This window comes from Sciurus vulgaris (assembly GCF_902686455.1).
Source record: "Sciurus vulgaris genome assembly, chromosome: 1".
NCBI lineage: Eukaryota > Metazoa > Chordata > Mammalia > Rodentia > Sciuridae > Sciurus > Sciurus vulgaris.
The window spans coordinates 13,392,547-13,414,044 of NC_136461.1; the positions used below are offsets into that span (position 1 = coordinate 13,392,547).

At 44.4% G+C, this 21,498-nt stretch overlaps 2 protein-coding genes across 2 annotated transcripts in view; both read left to right on the top strand.

Moving 5' to 3' along the window:
• The first annotated feature begins 13,401 nt into the window (after positions 1-13,401).
• The window catches only part of MICOS10 (mitochondrial contact site and cristae organizing system subunit 10), a 28,405-nt gene continuing 20,308 nt past the window's right edge, over positions 13,402-21,498 (top strand). Inside the window, exon 1 of the mRNA XM_079147401.1 lies at positions 13,402-13,533. Coding sequence (XP_079003527.1) covers positions 13,470-13,533 — 64 coding nt within the window. The 5' untranslated portion in view covers positions 13,402-13,469. The remainder of the gene's footprint in view (positions 13,534-21,498) is intronic.
• The window catches only part of NBL1 (NBL1, DAN family BMP antagonist), a 54,633-nt gene continuing 46,553 nt past the window's right edge, over positions 13,419-21,498 (top strand). The window contains exon 1 of the mRNA XM_079147363.1: positions 13,419-13,533. The gene's annotated coding sequence lies outside the window, so the exon portion shown is untranslated. The remainder of the gene's footprint in view (positions 13,534-21,498) is intronic.

The window sequence follows — 21,498 nt, forward strand, 5'->3', positions numbered from 1 at the left end:
TTATTTTCTTTTTTTTTTTTTTTTAGTTGAAGATGGACATTATTTTATTTATTTTATGTGGTGCCGAGGGGCGAACCCAGTGCCCCACATGTGGTTCATCACCGTCCGGTGCCTGATGACCTCCAGCAAAAGCCTCCCCATTCCAAAGTCCGAAATGCTCCAACACCTGCCCATCGGTCTACTCTTCCCACCTTCCCTTCCAGCTCCCTAACAGCGCACCATGATTGCGCCAGAGGCTACTGGAACTCCCACACCCCCGGCAACAGACAGGATCCTCCTTGCCAGCCAATTGGCAAGTGACCCAGCTTTAAAATTTGATTTCAGTTTGTTTCCCAAGATCACTTCGGGTGATCTTTTTTGAGGAATTCTCAAGATTCCAGTACCTCTAGGTGGGTGACTTCCATATTAGTAAATCGAGTCCTCTTAGGAATGCCAGTGACCTTTTTTTTTTTTTTAAAAAAAAGACTTTATCCTTTTCTTAGAGCAGTATGTTTCACAGCAAAATTGAGAGGAAGTCCCATGTATAATCCCTGGTCTTCCATGTGTATGGCCTCCGCCATTATCATCCCCTACCAGCGTCCTAGACTTGCTGCAGCCGTGAATCTCCTGACTCATCTATCACCCAGAGTTCCAAGTTTATGTTAGGATTCACTCTTTAAAAAAAAATTTTTCTTTTTTAGTTGTAGATGGACACAATACCTTTATTTTGTTATTTAGTTTTTTTTTATGTGGTGCTGGGGATCAAACCAGTGCCTCACATGTGCTAGTGGCCCACGCCTGTAATCCCAGCGGCTCTGGAGGCTGAGGCAGGAGGATCACGTGTTCAAAGCCAGCCTCAGCAATTTAGTGAGGCCCTAAACAACTTAGCGAAATCCTGGCAGTAAATAAAATATAAAAAGGGCTGGGGAAGTGGCTCAGTGGTTAAGCACCCCTGGGATCAGTCCCCAGGACCAAAAAAAATCTGAAGCAAGAACATCAAATGAGCACTTCACAGTTTACAAAGGCTCAGAACTCAGACTCTCATGGCAGGGAGCTTCACTTTTTATTTTTTGTCCTAGAGACTGAACCAGGGATGTTTCTCCACTGAGCCACATCCTTAGTCCATTTTTCTCTTTATTTTGAGACAGGCGCTCACTAAGTGGCCCAGGTTGGCCTTGAACTTGCGATTCTCCTGACTCAGCCTCTGGGATTACAGGTGTGGGTCATCACCCCCATCCTTACTTGGCTTTTCAGGTGGGCAATGGAAGAGGCTGCTCATCTATCACCATCCCTTCAAGTGACCTGAGCAGCATTTTCAAGAAGTGCAGGGGTGAGATTTAAAGTCACCACAAGCATCCCCGATCTGTCTCTGGAGTCCTTCCAGACCACCTCCTTGTTTTTCCACCCTGCTACTCCTTGTTCATAAATTTCTTGGTTCTCAGCTCTCTTTGTTTTGGCTTTGTACCACGGTCTCTCTCCTCCACCCATCTCTTTGCTGGATGGTCTGCTGGGCTTGACTCATTCCTCTGGCTTTCAGCAACCACACGGATCCAAGTCATTGCTTTCGGTCTTTGTCCTTTGATCCCCCACACTGCTCCCGAAGGGGAAAAGTAGTCCATCTGTGGGATCCACCAGCTGTGTCCCATCTCTCACCAGGACCATGAGGGTCACCACGGTGGTCGGCCAGTTTTGAGATGGTAGAATAAAAGTGCTTTTGCCTCCATTTTTAAAAATCACCCCCAAAATGCTGGGGATGTAATTCAGAGTGCTTGCCTAGCATGTGTGAGGTCCTGGGTTCAATCCCCAGCATTAGAGAAAAAAGAAAAAAACACCCCAAAACAAGTAGTACAAGAAATGAAAACAGAAGTACTATGTTTGCAGTGCAAGGTGACACATGCCTGGAATTCCAGCTACTCAGGAGGCTGAGGCAGGAGGATGGTAAGTTCAAGGCCAGCCTTAGCAGCTTAGTGAGATCCTGTCTTGAAATAAAATAAAAAGGGCTGGGGATGTAGCCCAGTGGTAGAGCACATGACTAGTGTATGTGAGGTCCTGGGTTCCAGCCCAGAAACACACACACTCCCACACAAAAAGCAGGGTGGGACTGTAGGAAACCGTAGATAACAGTAGCCCCTTCTGGAAGCGGAGGATGCAGGGCAAAGACACCCAGCTGGTTCTGATGTGGCAGCCATTAGGGTAGTCTCCGAGAAACCTCAGATTAGACTTTAAAGACCAAGGATCCATTTTATGTTTCTTTGAGTTTTTCTTCCCTCCTCCTTCCCCTCCTCCTCCCTTTCCATCTTTTTATTCTTTTCATATTTAACAACATTTTTTCTTTTTCTTTTAATATTTTTTAGTTGTAGATGATCACAGTGCCTTTATTTTATTTATTTTTATGTGGTGTGAGGATCGAACCCAGTGCCTCACACATGCTAGGCAAGTGCTGAGCCACAACCCCAGCTCCATACTTAACAAATTTTATGTGTTTCCCTATCCCCAGAGCTTAGCATAGGACTTGGCCAAATCAAGTCCTCCTTAAGTGTTTGTTGAATGAATAACATTGTTTTATCAATATCGTATATCAGTTACCAGCACATGAAGACATTTTTTTATAGAGAGAACTGTTAAAAATGTTTACTACATTGCTAAGTGGAAATTCCATTCCTTCTAATAGAGAGAGGGCCCTTCTAAACCCATAGCCTGAGGAAGAGAATTCTTAGCAATACCTTGGCCCTGATATTTAACATTTTGTTTCTTTGAATATTAATATATTTTTATATATACATACATGTGTATATGTACATATATATTTTTTTGGGGGTGGTACTGGGGATGGAACCCAGGGCCTCACGCATGATAGGCAAGGGCTATACAACTGAGCTACACCCCCAGTCCAAGCTATATTTTTAAATTCACAAAATCTGCTCTTTCATTAGCTCAGTTTTAGTCTTTCATTATTTTAACGTGAACTTGGTTCCCATGGAGGTCAGGACTTGATAATTACATTCAGCCTTTTGCAATTATTGGTAAGGAACCAGGTAACAGCACTGACATTTAATATTTAATTGTTTTTGATCAGCATTAATTAGTCACAGATGCACACCAGATTCCCACTTAATTAAATACTCTTGGGAACATATTGTGGGTTCAGGGATTCTAACCACATCAAAAAGCAAACGTTCAACTTTAAAAGTTGGGCCCTGGAGACTCAGGCATGCATGGAGAGGAAATTCCAGATGTCTAGCATTCCCCCTTTCCCCAGAAACAAAACTCCTACTTCTAGGTCCCTGCGATCTAAAAGCTTAGAGTCCCTTCTGGGAACTTGCAGGCTGCAGTCATCTGCTCACTCCTGAATCACTGGTTTTGCCTCTCATTCAATCACTCTCCTCACGTGCAAACATGACTAACTTCTCCCACCCCAAAAAACTCGCTACTGGCCCCACCTTGTCTCAAGCTAGCGCCCCTTCTCTTTGTCCCTCTTTTGGAGAAAAACTCAAAAAGTGTGTGCACTTGCTGTCGCCAATTCCTCTCATCCTAGCCTCACTCAAACCCGCTGTCTTCAGGCTTTGACTTCAACCACTTCACAGAAACCATCCTTGTCAAAGTCACCAACATTACTGACTTGATGCTGAATTCAGCGGTCAATTTTCCATGCTCATTTATTTGACTCCATTAATTATGTTTTTTTCTTGGAATGCTTTCTTCATTTGGTTTTATTCCATGAAACCATCTTTGCTTGGTTTTCCTCCCAGATAAGGTCATTCCTTCAGATTCTCCTTTGCCGACTCATCCTCATCTCCCTGTCTGTAAAAGTTAGACTGTCACAAAGCTGGTCCTTGGTTTTCTTCTCTTCCTCTATGTTCATTCTTTGGGGGATTTTTTTTCTTTTTCTTTTTTCTTTTTTTGGTGCTATGGATTGAACTCAGGGACACTCAACCACTGGGCCACATCCCCAGTCCTATTTTGTATTTTATTTAGAGACAGGGTCTCACTGAGTTGCTTAGTGTTTTGCTTTTGCAAGAAGCTGCCTTTGAACTTGAGATCCTCCTGCTTCAGCCTCCTGGGCCTCTGAGATTATAGGTCCGTGCCTCTGTGCTCAGCTCTAGGGGATCTTATGCAATTGGCCCTCTGTATCTATGGATTATGCATCTGTGGATTCCACCAACCCCAAATAGAAAAGATTAAAAAAAAAAAAATTGATGCCTGAATTGAACACATAGACTTCATTCCTTGTCGTGATTCCCTAACCAATACGGTCTAACCATTATTCACGCAGTATTTACGTTGTATTAGGTATTATAAATAAAAAGGATTCAAAGGAGACAGGAGCCCCGTGCAGGGCCATATGTAAATGCTGCAGCATTTTGTATAAGGAACATGAACGTCTGTGGCCTTGGTACCTGAGGGAGCTCCTAGAACTCGTCGCCGTGGGTACCAGGGATGACCGTGTATGCTTTTCACTCCCCATGTTTATCTCCAACACTGACCTCTTCTCTGCTCACCCTGCATTGCCACTTGAATGTTGACTTGTCCTGGGTTCCTTAGAAGTCAGCCCGAGGAGCAAAGCTTGCACCCTTGCACTCTGTTGGAGAAGAGGGAGGGCAGAGGGAACAAGGCAGAGAGTGAGGGAAAGCCAACGTGACACTGACATGCTCACTGTGGCCACGTTCACAGGAAAGCAGCTGCTTGCTTGGTCTCCAGGAGCATCTCCAGAGAAGCCTGGCAGAACCACAGTGCCTTGGCTGGGCCTCTCAGGAGAGAAGAGGTACTTTCTGAGGCACAGAAGGAAATGGAATGTAGCCATCGACTCCTCATTTCTTGTCCTTCAGTGATACAAGTTTACCTGTGCATGTCGGAGTTGCCAGCTCCCCCTGCCTTTAATCTGGGCTCAGGAGGGGGTGGAACCATTGCCTCCATGGTGTCCAAGGGTCCTTTGGGTCTGGCACCCGGAATTTGTGCGGCTCCCGTGACAGCACACTTTGTTAGGGTGAGCGGGAGCCTGGCCCTCACTGTCAGAAATCCTGAGAATTCCTACGGCCTCAGCAGAGGTGAGTGGCCCTGGTAGCCAGGGCCTTTCTTTGAGTCAGTAGTCAACGCAGGTTGGCGGAGGAAGAGGGGACTGAGGAAATAAGGGGTAGTGCAGACACTGGGTCTAATCAGCATCTCCAAACTTAGCCTAGCCAAAATGGAGTTCCTGATTCACCCCCAGCCTGAACACTATCTCCCGCTTTCTCAGCGTCAATTCCCTTTCCATTTGTCCATAGTGAAAACTTAGAACCATACTATCCTCTCTCTCTCTCTCCTTGAAACACCCTACAACCAACTATCAGCAAATCCCACCAGCTCTGTCTTCAAAGCACAGTCGTGCTCGGTATCCATGGGGGATTTGTACCAGGAAATTTGTACAGAAATTTGTACAGAAATGCAGGGATGCCCAAGTCTCTTACCAAGCTGGTACAGTATGTGCATACAACCTAAGCAATTCCTTCTGTGTGCTTTATATCATCTCTGGATTACCTGTAATATCTAGTGCAATCAAATGCTTTTAAAAGACTTATACTGTGTTTTTAAGGGGATGAGAAGGGAAAAAATGCAATTCTTTTCCCATATATTTTCTTTTTTTAAGCATTCTTTTTTTTTTTTTTAACTTTATTTATTTATACATGGTGCTGAGAATCGAACCAGTGACTCACATGTGCTAGGCAAGCACTCTACCACTGAGTCACAACCCCAGTCCCATCTTTTCCCATATATATATATATATATATTTTTTTTTTTTTTTTCAGTACTGAGGATTGAACTCAGGGGCACTTGACCACTGAGTCATATTCCCAGCCCTATTTTGTATTTTATTTAGAGACAGGGTCTCACTGAGTTGCTTAGAGCCTTGCTGTAGCTGAGGCTGGCTTTGAACTCGAGATCCTCCTGCCTCAGCCTCCCAAGCTGCTGGATTACAGGCGTGTGCCACTGCACCCGGTCCATGTATTTTCAATCCATGGCTGGTTGAATGTGCAGGTGCAGAACCCATAAATACAGAGGGCTGACTGTGTGTCTAGAATTCAGCCTCTTCTCACCACCTTTGGAGGACCGCGTAGCCTTCTCCTTGGCTCTCTGTGCTGGCCCTTGTCCCAAGCATTCTGTTCTCAGTGCCATGGTCAGAGTGGTCTTTGTGAAACAGGAGATGGTATCTCTTCTCCCCTCCAAGCCCTCTAAAACCTCCCTATCTCATTCACAATAACACCAAAGTCTTTGCCAGGGCCTGGAAGGCCTTATGTTGTATGTCTCCACCATCTTTCTGGTCTCCTTTCCTGCTTCTGCACTCTGGTCTGGGCCCTCAAGGGCCCACCAATCTGCATCTGCACCTCTCTGGGCCTGCCAGGCTCCCTGGGATAGTCTGTATGGTTTGCTTCTGGTCCTCCCAATCCCTCAACCTCTATGCTCCACTATTTCCACAGAGGAAGACGGGACCAAAAGATGGGAAAGTTTAAAAAAAAAAAAAATCTAGGAAGGATTTTTTTCTAGAGCTTGTAGGAAAGTCAAAGCAATTGCAGGAATAGTTGGACCAAGAAGGAGACCTTTGGTATGGGAGAGTGACAAAGTTGAAGGAAGGGTGGAACCATTCTCAAAAGACCATGAATCCTAACCGAGGGGCGAGATGTGCATTCTAGAGGCGAGGGCATCCAACCACGAAAGTTAGTTGGTTCAAATTTCCATTGAAAATGTCTTTCCACCAGAACCTCTGAATGAATGTTTGTTCTGGCAATCTAAACGTGTCCATGAAGGAAGTAAGAGAAACCGACATTGAAAAGGGAACAACAAAGCTTGGAAAAATGTGTGTCTCTGGAAGGACTCTCAGGCCTTTACAGGAGGTTGATGGGAGAAGTGGTTTCCTGGAGCTCCTGCATCTCAAGATATGGGCAATGGGGTTCAAAGTCAACCCAGCAGGAAGTGCAGAGGAAAGTCAGTGGGGGCTTTTGGAGCCCTAGAGTCAGTCCCAGCTGGCTTAACCTTGGGAACTCGGAATAACCAATGTCAAGGTCAAGGAGGTCGGTGAATATGGGTGTCACTGCCCTCTGCTGGAGGGATTGGCATCCTCCCCAAGACCTGTATTTGACTCCAGGCCAATAGGTCTTAACCTTTGAATGGATCCTGGTTTCCTTTGAAAGAATCTGAAGAAAGCGATGGAAGCCAAGAAAACAAAACAAAAAAAGGAAGCCATACATTAAGAGCTACATGAAGGGCTGGGGGTGCAGCTCAGGGTTAGAGCGTGGCCAGCATTTGGAGGCCCTGGTTCGTTCCCTGGTGAAGGTACGACTTTAGAAGCAGACAGATCTAAGTGCCAGTCCAGGGTTGAGATGCCCATTTCTCTGGTTGTGAGACAGAAGAGGAAATAAGAAGCAGTTATCCAACCTGTTTCCTACCAAGAATTTCTTTTCCCCATTTGAATCCATGTTTAGAAATATTTTCTCTACCAAACACATTACATTGACTGAGAAATCATTTGTGCATACCCTAATTTTTAAATAACCAAACAAACTAAGCAAATGGTAGCTAGTTACCCCATCCCCCATTATAGTTAAGATCATAAAAATAAGAAAAAAAATTAAATAAAAATTAACTTGACATTGTTAGCCTGGGGGGCTCTGTGGTGGACAAACATGATTCTGGCTGCTGTTGGAATATTAATACCCAAGCTATGATGTTTAAAGTTTCACTGACGCTCACTCTAAAGCTCACATATTTAAGTCCAAAGTAATTAGTGATATTTGACTCAAACTCATGCTGTCTTACAAATTACGTGCAACTTGGTGCAGCTTTAAGTGCAGGTAAATGTGCCAATTCCATCTTCCCAAGAATTTTCTCACACTCAAACTCTAAGGTCAATTCAGACACATGTGGATCACAAAGCCAAACTTGAACCAGCTCTGGTTCTTACTCTTAGGTTGTGTTCCACACTGGGATGCTCTGGCTTCAAAGGTAGGGCCACGTGAGAACACAGAACATCAATTGAGTACCACTGTGTATCTGGCATGGTTAATGCTGGAGATATAATAATGAAAAAAAGATACCACCTTTGGTCTTCATTCATTCATGGAAGAAATACTAATGAAATGCCTGCCATGTACAGACACTACGCAAGGCTTTATAGATACATCAACAGAGCAGGGGAAGTCCCTGCCTTCATGGGGCTTACAGTCTGCTCAGGGAAGTGGAGGGGGAGGGAGGGAGGAGCAGCCAATCAGAGAAGACCACTGCAAAGTGATATGCAAATGAAGGTAACAAAGCGTAGGGCGAGGGAGGGAATGGGGTGGGCGGGTTCACAGTTGAGGTCCTAGCAGGAAACAGGTACCACACTCCGCTCAGCTTGGAAATGGGGAGTTTAATAAAGGGGCCATTCACAAAGCAAGGGAGACGGGTTTAGTACCCTGGGGATGGTAACAGCAGGAGGTGACTGGAAGCACGTGGGAGAGCCTAAGGGAGAGCTGAGGGGCATGCACACCTGGCAGGACACAGCTGTGGCAGAGCAGACTGGGATGCAGCTGTTACGATTTCCAGTGCAGGTGTTGCCTGGCATCAGTGCCCTAGGGCTGTCAAAATGAAGTGCCACAAACTAGGTGACCTGAAACAAGAAAATGCCGTTTCTCTGAGTTCTGAAGGCGCGAACTCCAAAACCCAGGTGTGGGCAGGGCTGGTTCCTCTTCAGGGGCTCAGAAGGTGCACCGGTGCCCTGCCTTTCACCTAGCTTCTAGTGATTGTCGGCAAGCCTCGGGTCTGCTTGGCTTGCCGCCACCTAAGTCAGACCTCTCTGCCTCTGTCGCCACATGGCTGCCTCTCCTCTGCGTCTGCATCTCTTTCTTGTAAGGACACCAGTCATTTTGGTTTGATGCTCGCCTTATTCCAGCATGCTAGAATCTTAACTACTTACATCTGTAACATTCCTGTTCTAATTGAGCTCATGTTCTGAGGTTCTGGGAAGAACATGAACACTATCCAACCCAGTACCCCTGCTTCAAATTAGCAAAACAATAAGCTAGTAAGATGCGTCTGTCATCTCTCCACAACTGTTTCAGGGACCTTAGACTCTGCTGGAATCTCTCTCTCCTACTACAAGTTCAATACGTATGTATATGTGTATATATATACGCATTTTTTTCATACCAGGGATTGATCCCAGGGGCACTTAACCACTAAGCCAATCCCTAGTCCATTTTATGCTTTTTATTTTGAGATAGAGTCTTGCTAGGTTGTTCAGCATCTTGCTAAGTTGCTGAGGCTGGTTTTGAACTCACGATCCTCCTGCTTCGGCCTCCTGTCCCTGGGATGACAGGTGTGTGCCACGGTGCCTGGCTATATTTTCTTCATTATATATTTGGAGCACATGATCTAGTAGCTTAACCACGTGAAGATCCAGGGCTACCCAAATGAGATAACACCACACACCGAGCAGATTGGGAATAATATTAAAGTATAATTAAAAGTCAACTGTTGGTGGAAATGTGGAGTATCAGGAATGGTCAGACACTGTTGGTGAGGATGTTAATAATCACTTTGTGTTAAAATTTGGCAGTGTTAGTAAAGCTAAAGATATGCTTTCCCTATTGCTTTCCTTTTCTATTTATCCTGTAAAAATGTATGCCTGGTCTGGGCAAGATGGTGCATGAGACTCAGGAGGCTGAGGCAGTTGAAGTCCAGCCTGAGCAATTTAGTGAGACCCTGTCTCAATCAATCAATCAATCAATCAATCAATCAATCAATCGATGGGCTGGGGATGTAGCCTGGTAGTAGAGCACCCCTGGGTTCAATCCCCAGTACCAAGATGTACACCAATGTGCAAATATGTATAAGAATGAGAAAACTTGTTGGCAATAGTCCCAAAGTGGAAACAATTCAAACATTTATGGACAATAAAATAAATAACTGATAGAATATAATGGAATACTACACAGCAAGGAAACAGTCTTAAAGTGTAACAATGAGCAAAAGAAGCCAAATACCACAGTATACAGACATTTGATTCCATTTATATTAAGTTAAAAGCCAGACAAAATTAAGCCATATAGTTTAAGGATATATAATCAGGAAATCACATGTAGTGAAAAGCAAGGAATTGAATAAAATAAAAAGATAAGGGGTTATGCTAGCAGGATGGGAGCAGATACCAACTGGCAAAAGACATACAGGCGAGGGGTTTCTGAGGTGCTACAATGTTCATTTTATAACAATTTGTTAAGCCACATTTATGTTCTTAGCACTTTTCTGTATATGTTTTATATTTTACCCATACAACCCATAAGAAGTGTGGCGGGGGCACGCACCTGAACTTTGCAATCAAAGAAAGCAGTCACACAGTAGCCATTTGATTCTGGGCACATTCCTAAAGGGGCAAAATGATATACTTCTTAGAGAAGAAAGAGGATATGAAACAAAAAGTGTGCCTCTCCCTTTAAGAAAGGAATTAGTTTTTAATTGAAGGAAAACTATGAAAAAAATCACTGGCATCTTAAAAGACCTTTATTTATGCAGGTGCTGCGCTATAAAATAGTCTAATCCGCCTTGTTAATGAAGCTGACTTTACAACCTAGTAAACTAAACAAAGGGCTTATGTTTGGTTGATGACCAAGCGGAGGCTAAAATCTAGTCTACTTACCTGAGAGTTTTCACTATTTTATTTTTCTTCGATTCAGGGTAAAAAAAAAAAAAAAAAAAAAAAAAAAAAAAAAATTTAAAAGCTGGCTCTCTTGCTGTGAAATTGTTTTATTCCAAGAGTCTGTTTTTACCTATTTGAAATGCAAACTTGTCTTTGTGAGGCGAGGGCTGGACAATGGAGAGGAGTGCTAATCCCAGCGGTAATGACTTACGCAGAGTTTCAATTAGGAGCCCAGCACCCTTCACACAGTCGGTAGTTATCAGAATTCTTCTGCCATGTCACTATCATCCTTCAAGGACTTCCTTATTTTACAACATGAGATATTCCAGGCTAATCTTGTATCTTTCCCGCTCCAATCTTGAAGTCTCAAGTCATGTTTCAAGGAGCCCTCGTCCTTTTAGTAAAGAATGGTATTTAGAAGCCAAGAGCTTAGTTTGCTTATTGTCACTGGAATACCTTTGCTTTTAGGCCCTGCCTATAGGCAGGATCAGGAAATTTGTACATACACTGACATATATGTATGTGCACACACGTGTGCACCTTTATCTTTTTATGGGGGGGATAGTGGGGATTGAACCCAGGGGCACTCAACCACTAAGCAACAACCTCAATCCTTTTTAAATATTTTATTTAGAGACAGGATCTCACTGAGTTGCTCAGGGCCTTGCTAAATTGTTGAGGCTGTCTTTGAACTTGCTATCCTCCCGTCTCAGCCTCCTGAGCCACTGTAATTACAGGTATGTTCCACCATGTCCAACCTTTTTTTTTGGGGGGGGGGTGGTACTGAGGATTGAATTCAGGGGCACCCAACCACTGAGTCACATCTCCAGCCCTATTTTGCATTTTATTTAGAGACAGGGTCTCACTAAGTTGTTTAGTGCCTCACTTTTGCTGAGACTGGCTTTGAACTCACAATCCTCCTGTCTCAACCTCAGCTGCTGGGTATGCCCAGCTTTATATTTTTTCTAATGTGTGTATGGTGGTGGGACTGAGCCCAGGGCCTTGCACATGATAGGTAAGCACCCTACTACTGAGTTATCCCCTATCTATTCCTTCTTTATACCTATTTTTTTTTTAAAGAATTGTCTTTTTCTAATTTTTTTTTTTTAATTTTTAGCGGTCAGTGGACTTTTATTTATATGTAGTGCTGAGGACTGAATCCAGGATGGGACCCATGCCAGGCAAGCGCTCTACCACTGAGCCACAACGCCAGCCCCCTAACTCTATTTTATTTAATACCATGAGGTCATAGTAACACCTTCAAACCCAATTCAACAGCAGAGCTCTTTCAAGTTTTCCTCCTTTCCATGTTGGTTACTTCAGCATTGAGAAACCTATTTTAAAAAACCAACACTATGTGTCAGATAATGTCCTAGTGCTGGGGATACTGCAGAGCACAACACATTGAACTGGGGAAGGAATAGTGGGAAGAGAGCACAAGACAGAAGCCAGAAAAAGGCAAAGCTGGGATCTGAACCCAGACAGCCTGGCTCCAGAATTCCTGCTACACCATCTGCCTGCTATTGCCTCCCTAACTTGCTCTCTACCTCTTACTAAAGTTTACAACTCTCTCGAATCCAATAAAAATGCCTCTGTCAGTTTCTAAATCTACACAGTGCAGAGCTTTGTGCATCTCCTATGTTACCTAACCTTTCCAAGACTGAGTTTCCAAATCTGTGAAAGCGAAGACACTCATCTCAACCTGAAGTGAGATTAAGTGAGGTGCTCAGCGCTATGTGTGATGTATTACAGGTAGTTAGTGACGTTAAATTTCCTTTTCTTTTTCAACACACATGCAATGCAAGTTTTCCCAGAACAGAACTTCTGTGTCTAATTCAATCGTTTTTACAGTCATTCAATTCAGTTTAACAAATATTTAATGGAAGATCCTCCTATTCACGGTATTGTGCTCTAAACTGGAAGTGTGTAGATGAACATGGGGCAGTTCAGGCCCTTAAGGCGCTTTACTGGCAAGTAACATCCATAAGCAGGTGTTTCAGCACTGGGTAGAGGATTCTCTGCGGAGGTGACCTGGTGGATCCATGCGCGGAGCAGCCGTGAACTCCATCAGAGTAGGTTTTCTAGCATGAGCGCAGCTTTGCAGCTGGGCTGTATCCTGCGTGTAAATTAGAGCCAGGGCAGCTTCTCAAGAGAGGAGGCACGTGGTCAAATTCACATTCGTTTGTAGGATGGACGAAGACACGTGGAAGACTAAAATCGACGACACCAGCAAGGCGGACACACGAACTGGGAGCTCGCGGTTGAAGTTCCATCTGGGGACACAATGGAGCGGTAGCTGCGGTGACTCGGGGAGGCGATGCAGAATGAGGGGTTGAAAAAACCCGAGAAGCCACGTCCTTTAGACAGCTGGCAGGAAAAAGGCAGACCTGCAGGTGGCCCAGGGGGAGTCAGACGAGAACTAGCGAAGACCAGGAAGACCAGGAGGGACGCCAGTTAGCTGGGGCGTGGTGTCGCGCGCAGAGCGTCCGCCCGGCCCCCGCCAGGCCTTTCTGAAGGTGGGTGGGCGAGGGCACGCCCGGGCGTTTGCAGGGCCAGCGTCGGCAGGTGGTACGAGGCAAGGCCTTGCCCGGGGCTGCGGACGCCGCCTCGGGAGCTGTCACCCCGCAATCTCCGACAGCGCCAAGGTCAGGGTCACCTCCCGGCTGCAGCCAACCCGTCACCTTGACGACCCACTGAGAAAACCCGGAAGGGACGGAGCAGTCGGGCGATCTCGCGATATCTGGGGCGCCGGCCTTGCGGGCCCGCCGCCGGCTCTCGCGAGACTTGCCGGGAGTGGGCGCGCGGGGGCCGGCTGTGAGGAAAGCTGGAGCCGCGGGAGGGGAACATGTCGGAGTCCGACCTCGGCAGGAAGTGGGACCGGTGCATGGCGGATGCCGTGGTGAAGATAGGTGAGCGCCTCCCGCCCCTGGCGGGCCGGGCTCGGAGCCCCGCGGCGCGGAGGGCGGGAGGGGAGTCGCGCGGGGCCGGGCCGGGCGGGCTGCCCGGGCGCCCGAGGTCCCTGGGCGGCGGGGGGCTCGGGCCGCGGAGCCCGCACCGCCGCGAACGGCGGCGGCCGCAGCGCGGGCGAGGTGGCCGGCGGGTGGCAGAAGGGCAGCCGGGCTCCTCGCGGGGGCCGGTGTGCAGGACGCAGCCTGGGCCGGAGGCTCGGCCTGCTCCCGGCGCGGGCGCGGGGCCCGCTCGGGAGGCCACAGTGCTCCCAGCAGAAGGGCCTCTGCAGAAGGTCACGGGGGGAGCGTTGTGTAGACACTGCCCGGCCCTGGAGCGGACTGCTGTCGTTCCCGACCTGTCACCTCATTTATCTGGGGCCTGGATGTTCTGGAATGAGAATCACCCTAGAAAGTAGGAGCTCGGCCCCTTTTCGGCCCCCAGTGCAGCTGCTCCGGGAAGTCTTCTAACATGTGCACAGTGACGATACGAACTAAAGTCCTTGTGTCACTGCGGGGGGGGCGAGGAGGGGAGCGGGGGAAATTGGTTTATGGATCAGAACAAGCGTCTGCATTGTGCCGGGTGGGCCGCTGCGTACGTTATCTCATAAACAGTGTTTTTTTACAGGTTAGGAAATGGAGAGTCAGGTGAAGAATTTGCCCAGGAACGTGCTGCCAGTAAGGCAGAGTTGAAAATCCAGCCCGGGTGTTCTGGCTTTGAGTACCATACTCTTTCTTCCATACTAATTTTTATTACCCAGATTTCATTTTTTTTTTTTTGTATGGAAATTTTAGGGTATTTAAGAGGATTTAGGATTATGTACTTGAGTGAAAATATTGGGAAAGAGGATTGTAAGCTCCATGAAAGCAGGGTTGGGTTTTGGTTTTTTCACAGCTTTTTCTGCAGCCCCAAGAAGAGGGTAGAATTAAATTGTTAAGAGTGAGTCCATAAATGAAATAACTTGTAACAGTTACCATTTCACTCCCAGCTTCCCACTTAGCAGCTGAGACTTGGGACTAGTTATTTAACCTCTCTGTGCCTGTTTCCTCATTTGTAAACTAATAATAATAACTTCTGTCTCTTAGAGTTGTTGGGAGGATTAAATGAGTTAGTTTATGTAAAGGTTCAAGTATGGCTTATTTATTAGAAATGAGTTATTTTGGAAGTGACCAAAAAACCCACCAGTTTTTATTATTGTCATGCAGGTTGCATTTAGGGGAGAAAACTTAATACCTAGATACTAAAGTAATGACTAAGCACTATGAGGTACAAGTTTATAATGCACTTTGAGGTAGATGAAGCTGAGTGTGAGTCTCTTACTCTTTGCTCTCATCCCATTAGTTTTTTTACCTTGAGGTAAGGTTTTTTCCTCAACTATGAAATGGGGGTAGAGAGATTTACCTTAAGGGATTAAGGAAATGGCAGGACAGAAAAGTGTATAAAATACTTAGCATGGTGCCTGACACTTAATTCATTCAGGAATTGGTGGTAGTAATATTGTTGATATTGATACTGTCATTGATGACCACCTGAGGCAGTAAGTGGTGTCTCTCATTCATGACAGCATCATAAGTGGGATGCTGGTGGGAAATAATTAGATGAGCCCAAGATAATGTATGTGTACAGGTAGAAGTTAAAATGAGAGCTTCAGACTTTGTATTATAGAACTTTTGTAAATCAGGTAAGTGAGGGGAGCAGCCAAGATCATCCAGTAAGAGTTTTCAAGGGAAGTGGACCTTCAGCTGACCCTTGTAGAATGACTTTGGGTAGTCAGGATGAAAGAGTGGGCACAGACCAGCTTGGACTTTTATAGAGGAGGAGTTGAATCAGAGAGTAAAGTAACCAGAAGCTGGGGAACTGGTGTTAGAATCCAGGCATCCTAATTTTAGTGCCTCTACTTTCTAAATAAAAGAAGGCTGGTTTGGGTGGAGTCATGATTGTGAAGTGCCTTAGATTCCATTTTACTTTAAGGGAGTTTGAGTTGCTTTCACTTTTTTACATGCAACTTGGGAGGCTGAGGCAGGAGATCACAAGTTCAAGACCAGCCTTGGCAAGATGGTGAGTAGCTCAGTGGTAGAGCACCTCTGGGTTCAATCTGCAGTATCCTATCCCTGATCCCCACACACATCATGGGCTTAGAGAAGGGGCAGAAAAGGAAGAGAGCAAAGGCCTGGGAGGCTCTGTTTGAATGGACTCTAAGACCATGATGATGAACGCTGCTTTTTGTTGTGGATTGCTTCCTGTTCCTATAGATAGTGAATTTGTGAAGCTCTCATAAGTCTCTGCTTGCTTTTCTGGTACTTCAATATAGAGGTTGAGTCTCAGAGAATGGCAGCCTGCCATAAGATAGTTATGAGATTTGTTGGAAGATGTAGGCAGGAATGAAAGGGTCAGTGCAGAAGCTCCATTTTGATGATTTCATACTCACTCTGCAGAGACTACAGGGATACCATAGTGACTGGAGATCAACCTGTGGGAGTCCTTTTCAAACTGTCTGCCTGTCTGCAAGTATTTTCATTTCTTTTCCTACTGATTTGCTGAAAGGTGACTTCCGTTATATGATGCTGGGGTTGCTGGGGTCGGAACCCAGGGCTTTGATCATGCTAAGGCAAGCACTGTTTCATTGAGCCTTATCACCTTTCCAAAAGGTGACTATTTTAACTGCTTCTCTTTAGTGTAGATGTTGTAGCTGAATTCAATAACTCTCAGAATGTGCTGAAGGCTGATGTTCTTTTTTAAGAAACAAAAATTTGTTTTTAGTTGTATGTGGACACAGTTCATTTAATTTATTTTTATGTGGTGCTGAGGATTGAACCCAGGGCCTCACACATGCTAGGCAAGTGCTCTACCACTGAGCTACAACTCCAACCCACAGACGTTCTTTTAAAAAATGCTTTTCATGGGCATGGTGATGCACACCTATAATCCCAGTGACTTGTGAGGCCTAAGTGGGGGGATCACAGGTTCAAGGCCAACCTCAGCAATTTAATGAGATTCTCAGCAACTTGGCTAACCCTGTCCCAAAATAAAAAATAAAAAAGGACTGGGGATATAGCTTAGAGGTAAAGCACCCCTGGGTTCAGTCCTCAGTACAAACAAAAAAAGCAAAATCCCCAAACTATTTTGGGTCAGATAGTTTGGAAGGAGAATAGGTGATTTGTAAAATATTTTTTTAGTTGTCAGTGGACCTATATTTTATTTATATGTGGTGCTGAGAATTGAACCCAGTGCCTCACACATGCTAGGCAAGCTTTCTACCACTGAGCCACATCGCCAGCCCCGTAATATTTTTGACCTGTTAAATTAAGACCCTGGATTGAAAAAACCCACATGCTTCTCTGATTTTGAACAGGAGCTACTCAGTGATGGGCAAAGTGGGCCGTTGTTCTTTGCATTTGTTTAGGTTCTCTCTCTCAGCCTTTGTTCTTTCTTACTCTTTTTTGGGGGGAGAGGGAGTTGCTGGGAATGGAAGCCAGGGCCTCAAGCAAACCAGCGATCACTATACCACTGAGCAGCACCCACAGCCTTCCGCCTTGCATCTTTACTCTTTTGTCTCTATTCTGTTCCTGCTACTTTGACCCATTTGCATGGCCTAGTTTATCCATAAAGTTTGCAATTAACTTACCTCTTTTTTCCAATAACCCTGGTAGCCTTTGAGGAGTTCTATTCTCTGTTGCAACTCATTTTTCTTAATAGAATGTATAACCATCTGAAATTTGCAGTTTGTTTCTGCACTTGATTTTTCCTCCCCGCTAGAATGTAATCTCCATAAGAACCAGACTTTTTTTCACTGTTGATCTCCCCAACCCCCAGTGTAGGTGAGGCATATATACAATACTTATTATCAAATGAATGACATGTATTGTTGGGAATTTTGTAGACTATCTTCTCTGCCCATATTTGCTGCTCAGCATGCGTTTATTAACTAAATGAGTTAGCATGTAAATGAAAAAGTCTTAAGTAAAGTAGATTTCATGTGAATTTCTGCCAGTTCACATGTTTGATCATGAGTCCTTGAACTCTTGGGACTTTTACCAACTTTTTATTTCATTGGGAGATATAAATTACTGTCAGTAGATCTTAATAATAAAGTAGTACTCGGCATGTTTGAGGGTAGTCAACTGAGAAACAAATCAGAAAGCACTTTTGCATTTAAACAAGTAGAGGGTGATGTTGGTTTAAGCAGTAGTACCAAAGCCTTATTGCAGGAAATTAAAAAGGAGTGAAGAATATTACATTTTATGAATGGCATGTTCCGTTAGTTTTATGTGACTGCGTCATTAATGGTTTTTGCTAATTTTATGGATTTATTTTTAAATTTTATCAGATTTATGAAACACTTTGGTTTTCTTTCTGTGCTCAGTTCAAGGGCTGTGCCATTCATTTTCCTTGTATGTACTGAGTAATTTGTCTTGTGTGCACCCACAGCATGAGTAAGTCACACATTTCTTGTTAATGAGCACAGCAGCCATAGTGTCTTGTGACTGTATAAAGTTTAGTAGTTCTGGTCTCTGCAGTGCTGATGTCTTGGCACTCTGGATTGGGTGGGAGGTTATATCTGTTTACTATTTCACAGGGAAAATAGGGTTTTTAGATGAGAAAATCAGAGTTGCAAGACTTCTAGGGTCTGTTCCTTGTGGTGTGAGAGTTCCTGAGCCCCACAAGGATGGTCAGGGAGGCACTGCCATTGCCCTTTGGAGGTCTGATACAGCTCACTTTTGAATACCTGAGGCTGTGTGAATAGGCTGTGACTCTTGTGACCAAGTTGGTACTGTCTGTCTGATAGCTGATAGTGGGCAAGTTGGTACTGTCTGTGTGATAGCTCATAGTGGGCAGGACCTCAAGTGCAGAGGTACCAGAGGATGTTTTGAGGAAGATCTGATTCCAGTACTTCGTGGATTTATATCCAGGTCCTGGGAATCCCTAATGTGACTTTAATGTTGACTGTGTCCCTTTTCCTCCCTTTTATTCCTGCTGCGAGGGGGTAGAAGTGACGGGTAGAAGGTCATAAGGTAAAATAATTAACACTTCGACTCAGATCTTGGCTGTTGTAGGTGGTATGGAAGTCTGAAAATCAGTTTTCCAGTTTATATGTGTAATAGTAATTGTTAATATATACTTTTTTTTTTTTTTTTTGCAGTGCTGGGGATTGAACCCAGGGCCTTGTGCTTGCAAGGCAAGCCCTCTACCAACTGAGCTATCTCCCCAGCCCTAATATATACTTTTCAAAACAATTTAATGTTAGCATTTATGTCAGCTACTGTAGGGGGCATGCATGGATGAGTAGGTCCTGGCCCTGTCCTGGAGGATCTGGAGGATAAGGTGGAGGTGCATTCCACCTTGAAGAATATGTAGATATTAATAGGTGAACTAGGTGGAGAACTGCATTCCAGGCCTTAGAAATTGCCAGACAGTGTCTCAGAGGAGAGACTGGCTGGCTCCTTGGGGAACGATGAGAATGGCTGCCATTAACTGGCATATACCTTGATGTAATTTGCCAACCATTGATGCTTACAAGCAGCCTGTCATGTATTCAGCTTGGGACAGTAGTAACATAGAGGAGTCTTTTTTTTTTTTTTTTAGCTCCATCTTGAAGAACATGTAGATATTTAATAGGTCACCCAAATAGTTTACCTATTAACCATCATTTGTAATAGCTGGACGCTGTGCTGAGCATGTCACCTTTTACATGCAGTATCTTTAACTCTCATAGTTTTGTGGGGTATTTTCACCATTTTTACCATGAGGACATGGAAGCTCACAGTGGCTGTGAGCTTTAGCTGCAAAGGCGGGTTGAACTCCATCCTTTTGCTACCATGTATTAATGGGGGAGACTCCTGGGACCCAGGAGTCAGAGGGCTTGTGGGGAAGGGCAAAGGTGAGGCAGGAAAGGCAGAAGTGGGGAGTAGTTAAGGAAGGACCTTTTTTCTTTTTTTCCAATATATTTTTAGTGGTAGATGGGCACAATACCTTTCTTTTATTCATTTATTTTTATCTAGTGCTGAGGAGCAAACCCAGTGCCTCACATGTGCTAGGCAAGTGCTCTACCACTGAGCTACAACTCCAGCCCCAAGGAAGTTCTTTTTATTTTATTTTTATTTTATTTTTTTGCGGTGCTGGGGATTGAGCCCAGGGCCTTGTGATTGCAAGGCAAGCACACTACCAACTGGGCTATATCCCCAGCCCCAGAAGTTCTGCTAACAAGATTGGATTTCATCCTAAAGACATCGCTTTTTTTCTTTGATTTTTGTTTTCTTAAATATATTTGTAGAGATCTTATCATGATCTTTTCATGTGAACTTGAGTATAGAAATAATTGTTATGCAATTTAAAATTGAGTATAGATATACTGATCTCTTTTAAAAATTGCTTTATTGAGATATATTTCACATACCATAAATTCTCTTATTTAAAAGTGTACAGTTTCGGTAAATGCACAGAATTATGCAACTCTCTTCCCAATCTAATTTTAGAATAATTTTCCCCAAAAGAAACCCCAGGCACAGGTGTTTTTATTCCCAAATCCCCACCCCCACTCTAGCCCAAGAAACCACTGATGTGTTTCCTATACATGACATTTCATATCATGAAACTATACCATATGTGTCATTGGTGTCTGACTTCTTTCACTTAGTGTTATGTTTTCAAGGTATGTCCATCTTGTAGCATATATCATTATTTCACTATATTTTGTTACCAAATAGTATTCTGTGGTATGGCTATAGCATCTTTTGTTTATTCATTTGCTAGTTGATGGGCATTTAGATTGTTTACACTTTTTCTTTTTCTTTTTTTTTGGCATTGGGGATTGAACTCAGGGGAACTTAACCACTAAGCCACACACACACCCTTTTATATTTTAATTTGAGACAGGGTTTTCCTAAGTTGTTTAGGGCCTGGCTGCGTTGCTGAGGCTGGCTTTGAACTTGGAATCCTCCAGCCTCAGCCTCCCATGTCATGGGGATTACAGGTGTGTGCCACTGTATTAGTCAGGGTTCTCTAGAGGAACAAAATCAACCGAAGTATGATTATAAAAAGGGGATTTATTAGATGGGCTTACACGACTAGAAGCTGGATAGTCCACAGTGGCTGTCTGCAGCTGGAGAGCTGGAAGAACCAGCAGCTGCACAGTCCAAGACACGGAAGCCCCAGAACAAGAAGGATCAACAGTGCTACCCTCGTCCAAGACCAAAGCTTCTAGAAACTATCTGGAGAATCACTGACAGAGTCTGCTTTGGAAGAGTGAAGAAGTGAGAGTCCAGTATCCTCAGACGATTAAAGCAGTGATTAAGAACCCATTCAAGAAGAGCCGAACTTGCCTCTGCATCTGCTTCCTTATTCTTCCAACTTTTATTCTATCCTATTGGGCAATGCTGCCCACGCTTAGGGAGGGTCTTCACTTCAGTTCCTATCCCACATTCCAGTCATTCCTAGGCACGCCCTCATTGACACACCCAGAGGCCTCTTAATCATTGGCATCTCTTAATCCAATCAAGTTGACAATTCAAATTGACCATTACAGTCACTGTGCCTGGCTACACTTTTGACTATTCTGAATGATGCTGTTGTGATCAAGCGTACAAATTGTTTTGATTTTTGTCTTTAATGGTACTGGGAATGGAACCTAGGGGTGGAATAGCACTGAGCTACATGATACATCCCAGCCCTTTTTTATTTTTTGTTTTGAAACAGGGTCTTGCTAAGTTGCCTAGGTTAGTCTCAAACTTGTGATCCTCTTGCTTCAACCTCCCAAGTAGCTGGTATATAGGAGGTGTGCACATCTGTGTGTGGACATATGTTTTCATTTCTCTTGGGTACATACCTAGGAATGGAATTGTTGGATTGTGTGGCAACTCTGTATTTAGCATTTGATGAAATTCATTGGCTGTAAAGATGAAGAGGGTAGGGGTTGAATTTCTGATTTCAGA